Genomic DNA, 21,489 nt, shown 5'->3' with positions numbered 1-21,489 from the left:
GCCATTGGCATTTCTTGTAATCATCATTTTTTGCTCATTATTGCTCCCCATTCTTATGCAGCTGATTGAGTCCTTTTCTTAGCAGGGTCATAATAGTACATGGTTTTTTTTATACTTTAGACATGATTGGTTGACTGCTGTCAAAATAGTAAAGTAACACTGGATGGCTGTCTGTCATGGAAGTTTTAGTTTGGATTCTTGCACAGTGATGGAGTTTGCACAATGGTCCTTCTATGATTCTATGCTGCAAGGCCACCTTGATTTGTATTATTATATCTTTGGAAGGCAGCAGCTTCTGTCCTAGATTATCAATATTTATGAGTTAGGACACTTCCAAATCTATTTAAGCCTTCTTACTCTTCTTCTGGCATCACAAGAAATCCTGCCCAAAGGAAAAGAGTATATCATGGACAGTTTGCAGTACCAGAGCAACCTTCTGTACAGTCAAATCTACTTCATTACTGTCTGCACTGACTTTCTATTGGTTTGTCAGAGCCTAAAATGGAGTCCAACACCCGGACCTGAATCTAAAGCTTTGCAAGCAAAGCACGGAATCCACCACAGAATTATAGCCCTTCTATATATTGTGCCAGTTTGGTTTTTTTCTCCAAAGTGGAGAAAAATGTGCTTCTTTTCTTATCCTCTGTAATCATTTCAGATTTAATATTCTTTATTGGCCTTGTAATCTGTGTTAAGATTATTATATTATTTATAGCTCTCTCTCAGTGGCTGAGTATTCTATAAGGTTGTGATATGAATAAAGAAATACATATAAATAAACAAATAAATAACAAATTGCCATACATTTTAGTCACCTTTCCATCATTAGCTTGTCCACATTGTCACTGTGAATTTGCAGCTCTTTTAGTGCTTTTATACTTGCAAGGTAATTGCAATTGATGCACTCCATTGTGACTCCTTTACACAAAGAGTGAAAAAAAAAGCTGAATGAATTGTTAACTCTCAGTTCAAAGCTTCTCAAATAATCCAGCTCTTTCGGACTGATTGTAAAGTGTTGGAAATAGTGTGTGGTTGCCTATGAATGACATTGTGCCAGTTATGTGCAGGGATTAAGTGTCTGGGGTGCAAAGGCAGGAACCAAAGAATGCCAACAATGCTATAGGTCAAAAAGATGGCCAGGTAGGCAGGGAGAAATATGCTGTTCAGTGTGTTAGATGACAATGCTCAAGATAGCTTCTATTTAAGCAGGCTCTGCTAAAAGATCTTAAAAGTGATATCAAGTATTTTACAATTTGAAGAAAATTCTATATGATCTTTAAAGAAAAGAGTGGTGTTGTTCTAGGTTAAAATCCTGCAGTTGGTAGTCATCTGGACACTTCAGTTCAGTAGAATACTACCAAATGGAGTTTCTTCTCATTGCTACAGACTTTGATTGGAAAATCAATTCTTAATCTGGTAGATCCTTTCATCCCGGAATCTCTAAAACAGGGTTCTCCAAAATGAGACATACAGTATTGACTCCCAATAGTAGCATTAGTCAAGATTTCTTAAATTATTTTCGTATAATAAATATTTGGGAGTCAATAGACAATCTGGAACCATGAAAGGGTTGATGAGCTGAAGAATTTGGGGACTTCTGCTTTATATTCCTCATACCAGTTGCTTCCTTTCTAGCAGAAATATAGAGCACCTAAACCAGGTGGTGGGATTCAGCCGGTTCGCACCACTTTGGCAGAACCCGTAGCTAATTTTTTGTTGCCCAGGCCCAGAATGGACTTCCGAAATGGCATCCACACAGAGAACTGGTTGTTCACATATTTGAATCTCACCACTGATCTAAACTCTTCAGTTAAGATAGATAGATAGATAGATAGATAGATAGATAGATAGATAGATAGATAGATAGATAGATAGATAGATAGATACCAATCTTTCTTTTATCCTTCTAATAGATATACATTTGTAATCCTCATGGGTTTTTAATTCATGAATTACTGAAAAAAATAAAAAACCTGGGTTATATATTGCTTCATATACCAAAGCATCCCAAGGGAGTTTATAGTAAAAACATAAGAGCCGAGGTGGCGCAGCAGTTAGAGTGTAGTACTGCAGGCCACTTTAGCTGACTGTGTTCAGTAAGTCAGCGGTTCAAATCTCACCGGCTCAAGGTTGACTCAGCCTTCCATCCTTCTGGGGTAGGTAAAATGAGGACCCAGATTGTTGGGGGCAATGTAAATATATATATATACATTGCTTACTGGTGTACACCGCTTGGAGAGTGCTTGCACTTAAAGCGGTATATAAGCCTCATAAATAAATAAATAAATAAATAATCAATGAATACATTAAACAATACTAAACAACAATGTAAGAACAATATTCAATAAAACACACTCTTTTATAAGATCAGGAAGGGGAAAAATATTTTAAATATATATATATAACTTTCATATCAGACCTTGGTGGAGTTTTGAAGAGGTGGCAAAAATATCCTCCAATGCAAGGATTTTCAAACTTTTTCAGGCCACAGAACCAGGTTTATTTAAGGGGAGAAATTCCTGATGAAAAACAAAGCTCTAAAGATAGAAAAATGGTTACCTTCAGGTGAACCTTTTCTCCCGTGTTGTTTTATTGAGTCATTTTGGATCCTTAGAATTCTGTGGAACATAATTTGATAAACTCTAGTCTGGTGGCTGCTTCCTGTATTTGAGGGATGAGCATTCCAAAGTTTGGGGAAGAGCTGTTAAAGCCCAACTGCCTAATGACATTGAGCAGCCCTTGTAGCAAGATCTTTAATAACCAACCATAATGGAAAAAGCAATTAATCAAAATCTTGGTCTTAAAACCAAATCTTTGAATCTGACAGTCAGTGCAGATGCTTCAGTACAGCTAGGGGTGCCCAAGCAGGTTCCTCATTCAGTAACTTCTCTACTGCATTCTGTAGGTTCCCAGTTCAAGAGCAAGGATGGTCCTGCACAGACTATATTACAGCTATCTCAGCGTGAGCCTATTTGTTACACAAACCTGACTTGCCTTTTCTGTATTGTGGTCTGAGTTGTCACATATCTATGGAGAGGGCTTGATTAATTGAGTCTCACAATGAGGCAAAATACATGGAGATCTCTTATAGCTGTGATTATTTTGTTTCTAAATATATCTATTGAATTCTCCTACATTTTTTCAATATATATCAGCAGCTGTTTTACTGGATGAAGTTATCTTTTAAAGTTGATGAGGCAGCAAGTATTCATTTGATGCAATCCAGTCTAAAAAAAACACAAGGAAGGATTTGTTTTATATACTGCATGTTGCAGTTGGGGGTCATAGTTGAAATACAACTGGTAACATTGTTCTCCATCTATCAGCAATATAAAAGCTAGGAATTGCCAAGGCAGCATTTCTGAAAAAGGCAAGCTTCACATTGTTGCCATGTCAAAACCCATGCCTGGTAACGAAGCAATGCCATCAAAACAGCATATTGTTCTCTGCAGTCCCTCATTCAAACTTACTTCATCCTGTTTTGTGGGTTTTGATACACATTTATATCAATACACATCCAGTTATTTCTTTTAAGAACTACACAGCTAGAATTCTGCATGTGCAAATGGACACTTCCCAGGCCTGGCAACAATCGGGTTGGGAGTGGGGGACATATAACTTATTTATGGTCTAAGAGGGGGCAAGCATGTCACCTTATGAAAGTATGTGCTTTCTCCCTCTTGATTTCTAATGCTGAGGGCACAGGATTGTAGGAAAGTCCTACATAAGCCTCATGACATACAGCAAAGGAACACAGCCCGTATCTTTGGCACAATACAGTATAACCCCTCTTTTTAAAGATTTTTTGGAGATCCCTCTGCTCAAAATTGGTGATCTGTTTTCCTGCCACAAAGGAAAAAAATATACAAAAATTGTAAGCTTCAGAATTGAATCAAAACAGCAAAAAAGAAAGATCTCACCCCTCCCCCCCAAAAAAAACACTCTAGGAAAAACAACCTTGGAAACCCACTCATCCAATGCAGCCTCTTAATACTAAAACATTGTCTATTCCTGGCTTTTTTCACTATTTAAACTAAAGTTATAGTGACTAGGATAAAAGCTGGAAGACTAGAACCGCCAACTTTCCAGAAGCATCAGGAGAAAGTTTTTCATACTAGAGTAAAACTGCTCATATTAGTGGAATAAATGTTGTACGAGGGATCCTTGGTGCTCTCTGAGCTTGCTTGTTTTCTTGCAGACATTTCATTATCCAACACCAAGGACCCCTCTTGTCAACCCTGAATATTCTCCTTTATTAATAAATGTTATAATCTGCTATTATTTTCCAGTCCAGTTAGTTAGATAACAAAATTGTTGGAAAGGTAGAAAAAATGTGATAGCCAGATTAGTTTTTTCCTTCTTTGTGTCTATTCTCACCAGCCCACAGTCCAGTGCGTCAGGGAAGTGCTAAGCTTCCGTCCTTGCTTGCCCTTCTTTCCTGTGTGTCATGTTTCCTTCACAAAAGCTCTGTGATTTTGGAATTTGGGGAAATGTCTATTAAGCTGGAGCTCACAATAAAACAACAACAACATAATACTGGCTGTATGAGCATTTGGAAACTTTCCACATACATCTGACCCATCAGTAGAATTGTTCATTCTCCACATATACTGTGATAGAGCTGAGGTAGCCCTGTTACCTTTCTGACTAAGCTCACAAATAGCATTATGCTGTGGTTTGTAATCCATGGTTTATTGAATCTGGGGGGGGGCATGAAACATGTTAAATCATAAGCACAGTTCACAAATCATAAATGGTTGGGTTCATAAAATATTTTAGTAGTATATTTGAAAAATGAAAAAACCCAGTTCATTTGAAGAAATGCATTCCTTAACCTGGGAATGAGCCAGAGAAAGGTATGCCAAACAAATGAGCCTCTTCACAAGCTTTAGACTGGTTTGGTAATGGGAGAGGCAGATAGGCAGAACCCAATCCTTTGGGGTGAAATGATAAGAATTAAATTACATTATAGCTTAGTGCAATGTGAGAATCCCATAACTATATGCTTGGGTCACTCTTTGCATATTACACCCAGTTTTCAATACACAAACTTTTATCATGTCACCATTTACAGATTATGTTTAAAACCTACCTATATATTTTTAACAATATGAAGTCCTAATAGTTTTGTGATTTCTGGACCTAGTACATCCTTGAGATTAGGTTTCTCTAATCAGAAGCTTTCCAGGGTTGTTGAATTCCATTCCCATAATCCTAAACCAATGGGTATAGCCCGTACATTTCAACTTGATTCATATTTTGCAGTGCCACCATTTTTAAAAATATGATTTATTGAATAAGTGTCAGTGGTTGAACTCACACAATGTACTACACTAAATTATGGCTTAGTTCAAGGATGCAGTCCCTGAACCCTTTTACTTGGCTCCTGAAGCCTCCTCTGGCGGTGAATTTTGAAAATCCAAAGTATGGTTTTTCTACTGTCTTGCACCAGAACTGTTGTGCAACCTCTCCACACACCTTTAAAACTAATGAAAGACTTGAAAACGTGATCAAAAGCCCTACCCAATTGGAACAATTGCTCTATATAGCAATTGATTCTTAGAAAGTGATTCCTTTCTGACTGAGAAGTGTGTGTGAATTAGTAACAATTTCACGAATGGAATGACTCCCACAGACTTCTTCCTCCCCTAGTACTTTTATGTCAGCTTTTCCCCATGATCTTTATATGCATTTAAAAAACTATTGCTTGGGACTGGGCAGAACAATTTATCCATGGGCATGCTAAATCTGTCATGGAGCTCATCAGTCCTGTTTAACTAATGACATTTACCAATGAAATTTACACCTACATTGGTCAGTAATGTATAGTGAGCTGATTAGGATTTAGATTGCAATTGTATGTGAAATATTTTCAGAAATCTTTACCAATCTTCACTCTCAAAATATTTTGGCTGCAACCACTACTTTTCTCAGAGCTGCTGATCATGAGGAAATTCACCTAGGACTCTAGAGAAGGCTGGTCTAGGATAAGATAGGACTTGTGTCAGATTATTCATGTACATCTACCTCGTAATTCCCACCTCATGCCAGAGTAGTACTTCTCCATTTAATATAGTACTGCTAGTTTCATGGTACATCAAGCAGATATCTTACATATCACTAACTACAGATGCTAGAGTTTGAATCTCAGATTTATCTTATCTGAAGCAGATAGTTTACTTGTGAACTTAGCTCCTTCTCCCCATCCCTGTCCTTAGATGTACATGGTTGATGTCGAGTCTTCTATGAAATTCATCCAAGATCAAAGTGAAACAGGAAAGGATTAGAGGAAGTGCTGATTGAAAATAATACTATCTGAAAGCAACTAGGGAACAGAGGAGGCCAGAAGGCCAGGAGGCAGATGATATCAGGAGGAAGTAAAGCAGAAAGTAAGGCCAGGATGATGAAGGGCAACATCTTATATGAAGGCTTTTTATTAAAAAAAAAATAGGAGTGAGTAACTAAGAAAAGGACAGAGGTTTGTGGGAAGAGACAGATGAAATGTATTTATCTTTTATTTATTTGACTTAGATGCTGAGTGGTAGTTACTGGCCTAGTAAATCCCTTGTGTGATTTACTGGCCTAGTAAATCCCTTGGATCACATAGGCTTGAGATGTAACAAAGATACTTTACAACTATAAATCCATAGGCCCAGTATGATAATGTTGTCCTTTAGCAATCAGGAATGTATGCTGAAATAATTTGTATGACTGGACTTGAGAGTACCTGAAGAGCACTCTGGCTGGCTAATAGTGCTGGCCTTATAGTTTTAATGCAAGACAATTAAAGGCAGCAATTAAAAGTGGATTCCTTTGGTTGAATTTCCTTTCCTTCTTAGCCTCACCTGCCATTAGGAAAACCAACTGCCTGTTGCAAGGTGGATTGGATTTGAATAACTGAAGGCAAGGGCCTGGGATGGAGGCTTTAACCATTTTTCAAGTTGCTAAGTGACTGGCTGCCAGTACAGAGAATTTCTGCCCTCAGGCTACAGTATTTCTCAACACGGAACTCGTATTCTTCTGAGCATTTAAACCCATGTACCAAAATAACTTGACAAGTTATTGGAACAGGGTAAATATTAAGATTGTTGGGGGCAAGAGGAAGAAATATAAAGATGGTTTATTTGACCAAATTTAAATTATATAGGTATTTCTGAAAATTTTTAATGGATTTTTTTTAACCAGGACTGGATGATGATATTTTAAGATTTTGTTTATTTGCTATATTTCAAATTTATCTGATTAAAATTAAAATAGTTGTTATCTCTGATAATTTTTCTTGGTTTTCTTACTGTCTACATTTGGATGATGAAATTTGTGGATTTGTTTCATTATAAGAAGTGAGATATAAATGTAAAATAAAGGAATAAAATAGGCTCATTAGATCAAATTTATAATATATAGGTTGTTATTTCTGGTAACTCTGAATGAATCTTTTCCTGATTAGAATGGAAGATGAGGTTTTAAAGTCTTGTTTATAGAAAATGGGATGAGAGTATGTATGTATGTATGTATGTGTTTGTTTATTTATTTATTTTATTATCAAAGTTATTGGCCACCCATCTTATCACAGCATAACTTTAGGGCACTTACAATATTAAAAATAGAACTATGTAAATAGAATGCTACACAACAATAAAAATATAAAATACAAAATATGATAGCTAAAAGATGGGGAGAGGGGAGTTGATGTCGGATGAAGAGGTTGTTTATTTGTATTTTAAGAGATGGTAATAAGTTGTTATAGATGCTTATACTTTCTGGGAGGAAATGGGGAGTTATTTCTTTTCTTTTAATTTTTTTTCTTTCTTCCTTGCACTTCTTTCTTTTTTATTTTGTATTATCCATATATTGCAATATTTAATAAAAATTATTATAAAAAATAAAAATAGTTAGCAAGGCATTGTTGTGCTACAATTAGCGGGATGTGGAAATATATTTTGTGTTCTACAAAAGAATAACTGGCACAAGACTTTGGATGATTTCTGGAACAAGATGGCGTTCTTGCATTTCTGCAGCCAATTACATGCCTTTTTCAATCTGTAACATGTTGGCATTGCTGTCCTAATCTGGATTTTGTATCCTTTTATTGCAGATTCCAAAGATGGAGACAGGCTCTCTGGTTCGGGCTGTCTTTGATTTCTGCCCGAGCGTATCTGAGGAGCTGCCACTGTTTGTGGGGGATATCATTGAAGTGCTGGCTGTCATAGATGAGTTCTGGCTCTTTGGGAAGAAGGAAGGAGTCACAGGTACTCAGGTGTTCAGTTTATGAAGTTGGTTGCGTCAAAACCCAAAGGTGCTTTTCAAAATGCAACTGGACTTTCTTTGTTTTTTCTTGAAAACGTTTTGCTTCTCATCCAAGAAGCTTACTCAGTTCTGACTGAATGGTAGGGAATGGAAGGAATTATGTTCTTTGTAGTCAAGGGACATAAATCCTTCCTGTCCCTATCATTCAGTCAGAACTGAAGAAGTTCTTGGATGGGAAGTGAAACATTTTCAAGAAAAAACAAAGAAAGTCCAGTTGCATTTTGAAAAGTCCAGTTGCCTTTTGACCTGGATGATTGAGACTCTCCATAGACGGTTGGGGTGAAAGTGCTAGAAAAGGAAATATCCTAAATAAAGATTTAAAAATCTTAAGCCTTTCTTTATTACTATGTAGCGATTGATAGGTCAATAACTCTGATGAAAAATTAGAAAAAGATGTGATTGGACATACATAAGCACCTCCACAATGCCCTTTCTGCGTGTTGGTTAGTAGTAGTGTTTCCTGCGGTTCAGGAACTGGACTTTCATTCAAGGAAACCATCAATTCCTGCCTTTATAAGTATTACATGGTAGACCTCTGCAATGCAACACAGCCTCATTCTGATATGCCTGAAAGATATACTGCGCAATTTATGCTAACATAAACTCTTTTTGGTTCCAGGACAGGAGGAAAACTCAGCAAAGTGATTATATGGATGAGGCTATAGTCTTGTAGAGCTGTTCAAGGAAAATTTTTATCCCCTCCCTCACCCTTTTTTGAGGAGATGTTTTGGTTTCTCTATCTAATACTTTTTGTCACTTCTGTAAATGTTTGGGCTCCCGCACACTTCCTGACACCTCTCTGTTGTACTGTTTGGTCTTGCAATTAGAGAAATGAGATAACTATTATTATTTCAGAAGCTTCCTTCTCTTTTTCTTTTTATAATTCTTGGTTTCCTTAACCAGTCAAACGGAATATAAGTCTCAGTATACTCAGTGCTTCATGACATGGGATCAGCTTGGCCACAATACCCTGAACAATTTGTGTTAGTTTTTAGGGCATTGTCTGCTTTGAAAATTACCAAAATGACCTGAGATTCCTGACCTCATACAAGCACAATACCTCTCTATCTTTCATTGGAACTGCTCCACTTTCTCTGTGCAAACCTGAAAGATAATTATAATACCGTACTCTTGGTCAAATTTACCTTATGGCATGTTTAAAGGGCATGGCCACTCATAAAGCTCTCTCTCTCTCCCCCTCCCCCATTCCACTACAATTCCTGTATTTTGTAACAATGCAAGTTATTAATTGCAAAAGAATTTTATTATATGGAATTTTAACTGCCACATTAATAAAGGAGCAGGCTGGTTTGCCTTCTCAGAAGGGATAGGGTTCCTTTTATCTAAACCTGTTATGAACTGCCAGTATTTACAGTTCACATGCAAGTAAAAATAGGGGATGCTGAGATGAAAAGAGACAAATAACAACATATACATTGTGATGCAAGCTTATTGTATTTGTATCATGATGTTACAAGGAAAGTTAGTAACAGAGTTTTCCTTGTGACACCACAAGGTCATATTTTATTAATCTGATGAAATCATAGCTTGCTGCAGATGCCTCTGGCTTATTGCTTTCAAAAGAATTGAATTGTGGAAATTAATCATTAAATATGGAGATAATCCTGAAATGGTAATGTATTATTTTGATTTTTGGTGTATAACAATTGTTCTGTTATAAAATTTAAATTATGAAAATTATTTACAAAAAGATGAGTGTACAGGTATTTATGTTATGAAACAGCAATTCACAATAATTGTTACAGTTCAGGAACTTAATACTGGAAAAGCAGGACAGAACAAAAATTTGTGGAACTTTTTGCCGGTAATTATTATTCCCAGTGTGTGTGTGTGTGAGGGGATGCGCATATGTCTGAAAGACAGAAAGAGAACAGATGAAATAAATTAAACGGGCTGATTAGTGAACAAAAATGGTAACCTATGGATATCATGTTAATTTGCTGAAATGAACTGTGCCTATAAGAAGGCCATTTTGAAATAGTTTTCTCAACATAAGAAAGAAAACATAAGAAAGCAACCAGGAGAGGGAGCCATTCCCAACTCTCTGCATTCATTGATTGCTCAATCTTGTGGCTCCTCACAGAATACAAAATTATTTAAGATGTATCTTGCCTTTTCCACTAACAGATAGGGAGAGCTAACCATCAGCTGAACCACTTGATTTAATACATATATTCCAGAACCTATTTTTAAATGTATTAGAACTAAGACAATCGTTAGAGATATTGACAAGTACAACATTATACTTGATGTCCTGGCAGTCCCACATGTAGACAGAAAATATCAATGCTTCTTCATGGACAAAAATTCTAGATATTATCTACTGTAGATGAATCACATTTCCAGTAAAAAGAACAACCTGATAATGGATGGAGGGAAGAGATTGTCCCATACAAAGGAAAAGCAACATATTTCTCTTGTGTGACAATCATTCCTTTGAACCTAGAAGAGAGTGCTTAGAATTTTCTGTAAGGGTATTAGGAATCAGATCCTTTGTTTAATTATATTTCAATCCTTCCATGCTCATTATGGTCATCTTGTTTTATGCCAAACTGGATCTGACTTATGAATTTGACTCCCATTTTCTTAAGAAGATGCTGGGAAATAATTTCATCATGAAGGATGGGTTAGATCTAAGCAAAATAGAAGCCATACTAAACATTTCTCATTTGTCATCCAGTTACGAATGCTTGCTATTCTAAGAAAAAGAGGATTAATGTAGAAACTTAACTTGGTGCTTCTGTGGAATTTTCTGTTTCAATTAAGAAATTTTAATTTTCCTTAAGGGTACAATTGTGATAGTAGACAATACGTAAGTAAGGTGGACCAATGATCTGGTAAATCATAACACATTTTCCTTACATTTGCATACTGAGAATGTTACCAATGGGAGTTTTCAAAGTTTATCAATTCTCACGTAGCAAAACTCAATTCATGTTTGAGGTTTCCAACACTGCGGAATTTCTTTCTCTTAGCAAATGCATATTAAATGAAGAAAACAGTGTACAAATCCCTCAATTTTATGGAATTGACAACAGAATAGTTAGCACTAGACAATGTACTATACTGCTTTATTTCCCACAATATTTTCAGTGTGAAAGACTGGGAGAATCCCGATGAAAAGGATGGCAGCAGGAGAAAAATTTATGGTGTTTGTATGTCATGATGAAGACTGAAATACATATTAGGGGACAGATCCATGTGTATAATTTTCACTATTTAGATTTTTTTTTCTGTTCTATTGAAAATGCTCTTTGCTCTTACCCATTTTAGGTCAGTTCCCCAGCAGCTTTGTAGAACCTGTGGATGTTCCTGTTATGAACCAAGGGGAGAAGCTGTTTGTTTGTATCAGCAACTTTACTTCCCAAGAGCCTGGCAGCTTGGCCTTGCAGAGAGGTACTGGCAATTTCCATGCATTCCTTACTTGAGCAAAAGAATACTGTAATGCACTGCTCTTCTGTAGATCTCTCTGTCCATCAAAAGGGATTCTATTCTGTGTCCTTTCTCCCTTGCAGTTCCAATCATAGTGGCTTTCCAGGGCTTTCTGCTTCTGTACCTTGGTAGTCTTGCTATATTTGGAACAAAGGTCTGATAATCTCCTCAGTCACTAGGATAGCCGCCATTTTCCAGCACATTTGGTCTAGTGGTTAAGGCACTAAGCTAGAAACTAGGAGACTAGTCCTAGCTTAGGCATGAAAGCCGGCTGGGTGACTGTTGTTGTTGTGGAGAACTAGGAGGAGGAGGGAATGTTGGATTTGTTTGCCTCCTTCAGTTATTCATAAAAATAATAAAGGCAGACTAAAAATAAATAAATATAAATGTAAAGTTGTTTGTCAGATGCCTTGAGAACAATCTTTATGACTGCCTGCTCTGAGTTGAAATCTCAGGTTGGGCTACAGCCATTCATTTAGCAACCATTTGAAGTTACAACAACACTAAAAAAAAGTGACTTGCTCCCAGTCCTCACACTTACAATTATTGCAGCATCTCTATAGTCATGTGATCAGAATTTGGACTGTTGGCAACTAGCATACAGCTGTGACAGTGTAGCATCCCAGGGTCATGTGATCACCATTTGCAACCTTTCCAGATGGCTTCCGACAAGTAAAATCAACAGAGAAAGCCAGATATGCTTAATAATTGTGTGATTCACTTAACTGCAGTAATTTGCTAAACCACAATGGCAGAAAAGGTCTCAAATCAACTCAATTAACAACCACCTGGCTTAGCAACAGAAATTTTGCTCCCAGTTGTAGTTGTAAGCTGAGGACTACTTGTAAAAGGAGAGGTGACCAGGGGATGCCTGAGCCATTTTTGGGGGGGGATGACCTCTGGCAGGAGTGGGTTGGGTCAGGGCTCCTGGCTTTGTTTGACCTCTTGGCAGCTTTCAATACCATCAACCATGGCATCCTTTTGGGAGCTGGGGATGGTGGATACAGTTTTGTATCGGTTCACTTCTGTCCTCCAGGTGTTGATAGGAAGTGAGAGGTACAGGCTGCAGCCTCTGCTTTGTAGAGTGCTGCAGGGCTTGACCTCTCTCTGCTCTTTTTAAACCTCTGAATGCAGCTGCTGGGTGAGATCATCCGTCACCACAAAATGATATATCATCAGTGTATGGATGATACCCAAAAGTATATCTCCATCCCAGGTGAAATAAACAGTGTTATGATGCCCTTTCATGGTGCTTAGAGACTATAGGGGTCAGGATGGGGAATAACAGGCTTCAACTGAGCCTTGGCAAGACAGAGTGTGGCTGAATGGATGAGGCTCCCCTGTATCTGGGGGTTATCATTTTTAGTCTTGGATGGGGTTTGCATCCTCATGGACTCAAAACCCCTGCTAAGGAGCAGGTGGCAGTCATGGCTAAGAGGTTTTTGCTCAACTTCCTGTTGTGCACTAGTTATGTCCTTTCCTGGATCAAAAAGCCCTTCTTTCAGTCATTCATGCCTTGGTCATCTCACATACAGACTACTGCAATACAATTCGTATGGGTCTACTCTCGAAGAGTATCTGGGAATGTAGAATGTGGGGGCAGAAGCAGTCTTAGGTGCCTCTATGATAAAATTCCTTGGCGATGCAAAATGAATTGGGTGTCAGTTTGCTTCTGGGTCCAAATCAAGATGTTGATTGGTTAGTGTTGAAATTTGATAAATAAATAAGATAAAATAAAAATGTGTTCCTTATCCCTGCAGGAGACCTGGTGATTTTGAACGATTCTATAGCCTCTCCTTGGCTCAAAGGTCGGAGCAGTTGGGGAGCTAGTGGCTTCTTCCCGTCATCCTGTGTTCGAGAACTCAGCCTCTCAGGTTTTGGTCCCCAATTCCCACATGGCGCAACACTGGAAATGCCATCCTATGCTCTGGGTCAGGCTCGAGCACTGATGAGCCTTTCAGCGCAGATGGAGGAGGAACTTGATTTCCGGGAAGGGGATGTGATTATCATTGTTGGAATTCCAGAACCTGGATGGTTTGAAGGGGAGATCCAAGGTCGCCGAGGCATCTTCCCAGAGGGATTTGTGGAGCTTTTGGGTCCCCTAAAAACCAACAGTAACCCAGATGAGCTAACTTCATCAGAGATTCCAAAGATAAATGGAATGAAAGATACATATCCCCAGGAAAAGGAGAAGCCGTGGAGTGATGAGGTAGCATTGCCAGGGCCTTATGGGATTGCCCTCTATCGGTTCCAAGCCCTGGAATCCGCAGAACTAGACTTTGAGGTGGGGGAACGGATCCGAATTCTGGGAGTTCTGGAAGATGGCTGGCTAGAGGGAGAACTTCGAGGAAAATGCGGCATCTTTCCACACCGGTTTGTGAGGTTGGAGGAGAACTGCCTACAGCCTAGAAAGCAATGGAAATCTGGATATTTGCCAAAGGAGGTGGATTCTGTTACAGCCAGTCTTCACAAAGTAGGTTCCCCTGGTGTGTTGGAGGAGCCTGGCTGGAGCTCAGACCATACTGAGGAAAAGACTTGTCAACTTTCTTTGATACAAAGGAATTCTTTGGACTCAGAAGTGAAACAGAACAAAATACCAAACCACCAGAAGGAAGGCTACCTTGGATCTGTTCCCTTAGAAGTGTTAGGCACTTCCTCTCTAGATTCTGATAAAATTGTAAATGGTGTTTCTTCCATACCTCATTCTCCACTTCAGGTAAAAACCCAGTACTATGACCAGTTGGATAAATCAGAGCCCATTCAAACCCCCCAAACATCATGGGACCATTTGAAGGGCTGCAAGCGCTTAGAACAGGATGGAGAGGCTCATAGTCTGATCCACCAAAACATTCTTTGTGAGGACTTAGTTGTTTGCACAGATCGTCAGCAGCAGAAACCTAAATCTCATTCTTCCAGCTTCAGTGGAACTCAGGAGAGCTTGGACATTTGGCCTGTCTGTCAAGGTACTCAGAATGAAGTTCCTCAAGGTGTGAACCATGGGGAAATCTGTGGGGACCTTGACTCAAAATTGACAGAGCAGTTGGCTCAGTTTGAACAGAGCCTGACGAATCCCATAGACCATGGTGGCTGTGATACTATTGAGCAGGACAATATTGCCCGGCATTTTTCCATTCTGGATTTCAGTTGTGAGAGAGATATTGTACGTGGTACAGTAGAGAATACTTCACAGAGAAGAAAGGTGCTACGGCCACCCCCTCCTCGACCTGTTACCCCTGTCTCTGCCTCACCACCTGTGCCAGTACGGCTCAGCCCCAGCACTGCATCTATTGCACAGAGTATTCCACCTTCTATGCGGCCTTCCAGGCCAGCACCACTTCCACCTCTAGGGAGCCAAAGGAAAAGCCCAACTTCAATTAAGCAGCAGCTGGAGAGCAGGGAGAGAAAAGGGAACACTGTTGAGTCTGGAAGAACATCTCCATGTCCTTTCTTATTGAATCGTATTCAGGAATTAGAGCAAGAACTTGATTTTTACAGGAAGACTCGCACAGAGCTCAATGAAACTCTGGAACAACCACAGGATGAAGTTGGACAAGCTGAGACATTAGAGAACCTGGACCTCTGCGACTGTAAAATGTCATCTCTGTGCCTGGAACTACAGGAACTGAAGGGTGAGTACTGTCAGTCTTGGTGAGGGTGGATAGAGAGGAAAGACCCTACCCCATATCTATCTTTTGCATAGGTGGAGTTTAAAAGGGGGAAAATAATATATGTAGTTCAGGGTTGAAATTTGGAGTCTTTGATACTCTTTGAGCTTAGCTGTTTGCTTGCAGACATTTCATTACCCAATCAGGTAACATTATCTATACCAGTGGTTCTCAACCTGTGGGTCGGGACCCCATTTGGGGTCAAACGACCATTTCACGAGAGTCGCCAAACAATGCAGTCCGCCATTTTTTCCCCCTTTTCCTTAGCTGTGCTACTCCCTTTTATTCTATTGGCTTTTGAAAGCCAATAGAATAGACTCTCTTGAATAGAGTCTAATTCTATTGGCTTTCAAAAGCCAATGGGAATTGTCCAGACTGTCTCTGCCCTGCTGAGCCCGCCAAAAGTCCCATTCTGCAAATGGTGCTGCACCAGTTGAGTAGTCCTCAACTTACGACCGGTTGAGTAGTCCTCGACTTATGACCGGTTGGGGGTCGCGGCATTAAAAAGGTTGAGAACCACTGATCTATACAGATCTGTACAGTCTACAAGCAAACATCCAAGCCTAGAGAGCACCAAAGACTCCACAAAGAAAGAGAACGACATCTCACGACATATTTCTGGTTTTTAAGGGGCACAATAATCTAAACTGTCTCTTGCTCTTCCAGGATCTTTGGCTGGGGCAAGTATTTACAGAAAATATTTTATTTTCAATATCTCATAGTGTCTTTCTAAAAGAGGTCTCAGGCTAGGAAGAATATGCCAGATATTAGGATACTTGTGGGGGAAATATGTTTTAGATGTCCACATTTCTTGCTTACAACCATAATCAGATCAAACTGTAACTTGAGCAGTGATATTGTGTAATGCATTAGTTGTAAAAAAAATTCCTTGGCTTTTGAACATATTGTTTACTCATTGGCTGTTTCTGTGCAACTACCATGGCGTGGCAATTTTATTACCACAGATTCACTTAACTTGTTTCAGGTGTTAAAAAATAAATATGTAAGAGTAATGGGGAAGTAAATTCCTTTTACTCCTCGCTCCTTTTACTCTGATTCTGTCTGTTAACAGTGAAACCCTGCAAAAAGAATGCAAACAGGTAAAGAACATGCAAACAGCCCTACAAAATGAATACTGTATTTAGGCCAAATGCCCAAACCAGTTCTTGTATATATCCTACAGCTCAGTATGAAGCAGAATGGAATAGCAACCGCAATAGCACTTAGACTTATATACCACCCTATAATGCTTTATAGCATTATTGCTCCCAACAATCTGGGTCCTCATTTTACTGATTTCAGAAGGATGAAAGGCTGAGTCAACCTTGAGCTGGTTACGATCGAATTTCAGGCTGTGGGCAGAGTTAGCTTGCAATACTGCATTCTAATCAGGAGGGTCAATATCAATTAACTAGAAAATGAGAGGTTAAGGTTGGGGAAAGAATACCGTAAAAATAATAGTTCTTCTGAATCTTAGGAGATTAACTTGCTGCCAATCACTGTGTGGATAAATTATGATGTAAAAATGCTTTCCATTTTTATTGACTAAAATGCTATTAGCGCTTGGGTCTTTAGGAAGGTACACTTTAAAATGCCTGGTCTCTCAAATCCACTGAATAAATAAGCAGTTAGGCTCATCTGAGTGCTTTGCAGAGCATCATAATTGTTTCTTGGTGTTTTTCTCCTGCTCCTGCTTCCTCCCCGATAATGATTATGTGATTTTGATCTTTTTTATGCAGTACAGAGACTTGAGAAAAATAGACATGGGCTAATAAAAAAAATTAGTGATCATAGAAAGATAGAAAACATCTTGTTCCTGTTATCTTCTTAGAAAATCTGCTAATTAGGTATTTTTGTGTTTTTCTTTGAAACCTGTGAAATTAGTTGGCTGTTGAATTCTGCATTAGATGCCAGAGTTTTATTTTCTGAAGTTTAATCATTCCCACGCTAACTTTCAGAGACTTAGAGTTTCCATCTAGGATTTTGTAGGCTTGAGACGATGAATTAACTGAATTCTGAGATATGAAAAGCATTTCAGGCCCAGTGCTGTATTATTTGTTAAGTATTTGGGCTTTTGGGATAAAATAGAACAATTCACTGGGAAAACATGTCTGTGGACTTAATAATGTTAAAGGGTGCATGTTTATGACTATCAGTGTACATTTATGAATAACTGTTGATGTGGGATATCTTAATAGCCAAGACTATCAATGTTTCCATTACAAGAAGACCAGAGAGAACTAAGAATCCAGAATTCGGCAATTCTCCAAAGCTGCGTGCTTTATAAAAAAATTATTCCCACACCCAGACAAGTCCTTGGGTGATATAAACACATAAACCACTTGCTTAGTTTCCCTGAACCTATGAGCCCTAAAGAGAGGTCACTTACTCCTGCCTTTAGCATTATAAAGCAGAGAAGCCGGTTTGGGCAGGGCACTGGTCCAATCCAAACCGTGGTATTCTTGTTACTCATTACCTGCCAGCAGCAGGGAGCGGCTGTCTGAACTGGCAGTCTATTCGGTACGAAGGTTACACAGCTTCTCTGCTGTAGGCAGTTAGTCAGCACCATCTCAGGGGTGAGGTGCAGGGAAAGGCTAGTTCTGAAGGAATGGTGAACTTCTGAGGAAGGGAAGGGGGTGGGGTGGGAAGGAGCATACCAGGAAGAATATGAGCATTTATTCTGAATCCAGAAATCAGATAAACTCTCCAGGACAACAGGTCTGTCTGTCACAATTCCACAGCCGTGAGTACAAAGACTACAACTCTGTAAAGAGAGAAAAGATTTCTAAGGAACATAGGCAAAATGGTGGTAGCGAAAACTGGAAGAGCGAGTATAGAAACAGGGACCTGTATAGCACCATCAGACCTGTGAAGAGAGTCTGTGACCATTTCAAGAAGGAGGATAGCAGATACAGGGTTGACAGTGTGAGCAGAAACTGCAAGGACTATGTGGAGGAGGATAAACAATCCGTGGATCAGAGGAAGATGAATCTGTATTTTGAGCATGAGACAGGAAACAATGGTTATCTGGAAGAAGACGGCTACTACACAGACTTTGAAAATAACACCCAAGTGGTTCATAAGAAATCTTTTGTTGCGCATAAGGGTGGCCAGGATGCCAATTTTAGATTCTCCAGAAATGCAGAACATTTGGATACAAACTGTTGGAAGGGAAATTGGAATTTCAGTGACCGTCCAACAGAGGAGTGGAACACAGGTGGCCATAACTTGGATAGGAATGATAAGAAGAAAAATGACAGGTATGTGGACTATAGTACTGACTGGAAGTACTTTGGGAATCCAGAAAGCTTATTTATGTTGTGTGAAGTCTCCCACAATGCGCAACATTCAGGAGCAATTTCTGGGTGCTGTACCACAGATGTTATAAAACATGCTGCCCTGGAAGATCCACCACCTTGGTCCCTGAGAAATGAGAATGGTAATCGGGAGCTAGACCTTGGATGTGAAATTGCTGGGGCCCAATATGTGGCAGATATCAAAAGAATTGAAACTGCAGCAGGTGCACAGGTTTGGAAGGGTGGGTGTCCCAGGACACGTGCAGGACGCTCAGACTGGAGCCTGGACTGGGAGGATAAAGCTGGATGGGCAGGTGGCACAGAAGCCTGGCAACGGAACAGCTGTTACCGTCGTACAGCTCCCAGCGCCCTAAGGCACCATATAAAAAGAAAGCAAGGTAAGTTATGGGAAATCATCAAAGGACTGTGGGGCAAACTCTGCAAAAGAGCCGAGGTGGCGCAGCAGTTAGAGTGCAGTACTGCAGGCCACTTTAGCTGACTGTGTTCAGCAGGTCAGCGGTTCAAATCTCACCGGCTCAAGGTTGACTCAGCCTTCCATCCTTCCGGGGTAGGTAAAATGAGGACCCAGATTGTTGGGGGCAATGTAAATATATATATACATTGCTTACTGGTGTACACCGCTTAGAGAGTGCTTGCACTTAAAGCGGTATATAAGTCTCATAAATAAATAAATAAATAAATAAATAAATAAATAAATAAATAAATAAATAAATTTCCCCAGACAAGCAGCCCTAAAACAAATGCCTGCATTTACCACAGCATTTGAAAATGAAGAACTGCCTGTCATTCATCAGCTGTTTTGTAGAAATTAAATAATTGTTTCTTACATTGTAAACAATAATCTTTATATATTAGGCTTGGTTTCTTTTATGCTTGCCCCTTTCTCCTTCCTGGTTGGGATAAACAACTACAAATTAAGATGCCTAGCATTAGTAAAGTGGTCTAAGCTCCCTTTCTCAGTATAGCTTCCAAAAGAATGTTTGACTTCAGGATTGGATCCTATGCAGTTCTTTGAAACTAACTTTGTATCTCCTTTATTGGTTTATTAGATAAGGTGTTGAACAAAGACCCTGAATCTAGTTCCCCCTCATTCATGGACCTCACTGAGATACTTGGGCCACTCCTTCTCAGTTCCATTTACCTCTCAGGGCTGTTGTGGAAGAGATTAAATAAAAAGTGATCTGTGAATAAAGTTTCATAAATTTCAGAGTTCTAAATCTAAGACAGGTGTGGGCAATTAATTTTCCCAAGGGGCCACATTGAGAAAGTAGGACTGCTGTGAAAGGCCGAACCAATAGGGCTGTGAAATGTGTAGGCAGGCAGGCATGCAGGCACATACATAAATTGAAAAAAAAAATTAGTAATCTCCTTCAAAATAAAAGCAATGTAGTTGTTTTGTGTGCACAGTGTACAGTTATTTACATTTAATTTCTAATTTCCCATTGATCTCACGTGGGCCAGACAGGGAAAGCTGAATGGTCATATGTGGCCCAGGGGCCGTAAAATGCCCAGGTTTGGTTTAAGTCAGTGATGGCGAACCTTTTAGAGACAGAGAGCCCAAAAACTGGCCCTGCCCTTGCTCCACCCCCTGCCCCGCCCCTACCCCATCTACCCGCAGGGCCATTCACCGCCTCCAGGGCCCGGTTCAGATCGCCCAGGCAGCCCAGCAGCACCATGGTGGCCACGCCCTCTGCCTGCGCCACACAGCATCAAGTGTGCGTGATGGGGCGTGAGGGCAGAGTCTTGTCTACGCTGCCTGGCTGCCATGTCCTTGGCTGCACTGCTCCACGTGGGCCACACTCGGGGGCAACTCTCCTCCAGGGGCTTGCTGGTGAGGAGGGGGTCACAGGGGGAGGTAAGGCTGGGGCAACAGCACGTGTGCCCACAGAGAGGGCTCCGAGTACCACCTCTGGCACCCGTGCCATAGGTTCGCCACCACTGGTCTAAGTAATACATAAGGTAAATATTCTGCAGAATCTCTTGGAAATCTTGGGCTGTGAGATAAATGTATAGATTTAGAGGCTGACCAACTCCCAGACTATCATGGAGAATTGTCCAACTGTTATGGAGAGAATATGTTTATGTGGTCGCTAGGAGTCAAATACAACTTTGTGACACATAATCAGTTAATTAACTTTCAGACAATTCTAGGCAATTTATATTTTAAAATAGAAAATTAGCACCACATAAATGTTAAATAAGTAGAAGAATTACCTGGTTCATAGTTTGCCAACATTTGTTAACCAGGACTTCTTAAAATACAGCATGTTAACAGATTGTGCTAAACTACAAATACATTATATTTTAATACCAGGATAAGCCAAGAAGTATTTCTTTGGGCTGCAATCTTACCTTAATTTATCCTTTTCCGAACTGGTATCTTTGGGATGTCTTGCTCTGCAGTCCCCATAATTTTAAGCCAATTTATTTGAGAAAATTATTTTAGCTGGGTTTCTCATTTACTGGTGAAGCATTTAATTTTCCTTGCTGTGAAGCTTGCTTTGCTTGCTGCTTTGAGCTTGTTCTTTAGAACAGTAGCACTTGCATACATGTCTTACAGCATGCCTATTCACTTTGCTTGGATTAGCGATAAGGAAGTTATGTGTACTTGTACAGAGAAATGCTAGTGAGAAATGCATTGAGTTTTCTTTTCCCTTTAAAGCTAGTGGCATCTTTAAACTTCATGGAAGTTATCTATGAACAAACAAAGTGTCTTTTTTTTGTGTTCTGTGCTAGAAATCAGCCCC

The 21,489-nt window shown here is 39.5% G+C and overlaps 1 protein-coding gene across 2 annotated transcripts in view; it reads left to right on the top strand.

The window, feature by feature from the left end:
* The window catches only part of LOC120314216 (dynamin binding protein), a 58,520-nt gene that overhangs the window by 8,769 nt on the left and 28,262 nt on the right, over positions 1-21,489 (top strand). For both annotated transcript variants that reach the window (XM_039357069.1, XM_039357068.1), the window contains 3 exons: positions 8,096-8,249; positions 11,602-11,724; positions 13,521-15,389. In XM_039357069.1, coding sequence (XP_039213003.1) covers positions 8,105-8,249; positions 11,602-11,724; positions 13,521-15,389 — 2,137 coding nt within the window. In that variant the 5' untranslated portion in view covers positions 8,096-8,104. The remainder of the gene's footprint in view (positions 1-8,095; positions 8,250-11,601; positions 11,725-13,520; positions 15,390-21,489) is intronic.

Source organism: Crotalus tigris, unplaced genomic scaffold (genome assembly GCF_016545835.1).
Source record: "Crotalus tigris isolate CLP2741 ecotype Arizona unplaced genomic scaffold, ASM1654583v1 scf7180000018862.1388955, whole genome shotgun sequence".
Lineage (NCBI taxonomy): Eukaryota > Metazoa > Chordata > Lepidosauria > Squamata > Viperidae > Crotalus > Crotalus tigris.
The sequence above is the reverse complement of the archived record's forward strand: the minus strand, read 5'-3'. Positions and strand labels throughout refer to the sequence as shown.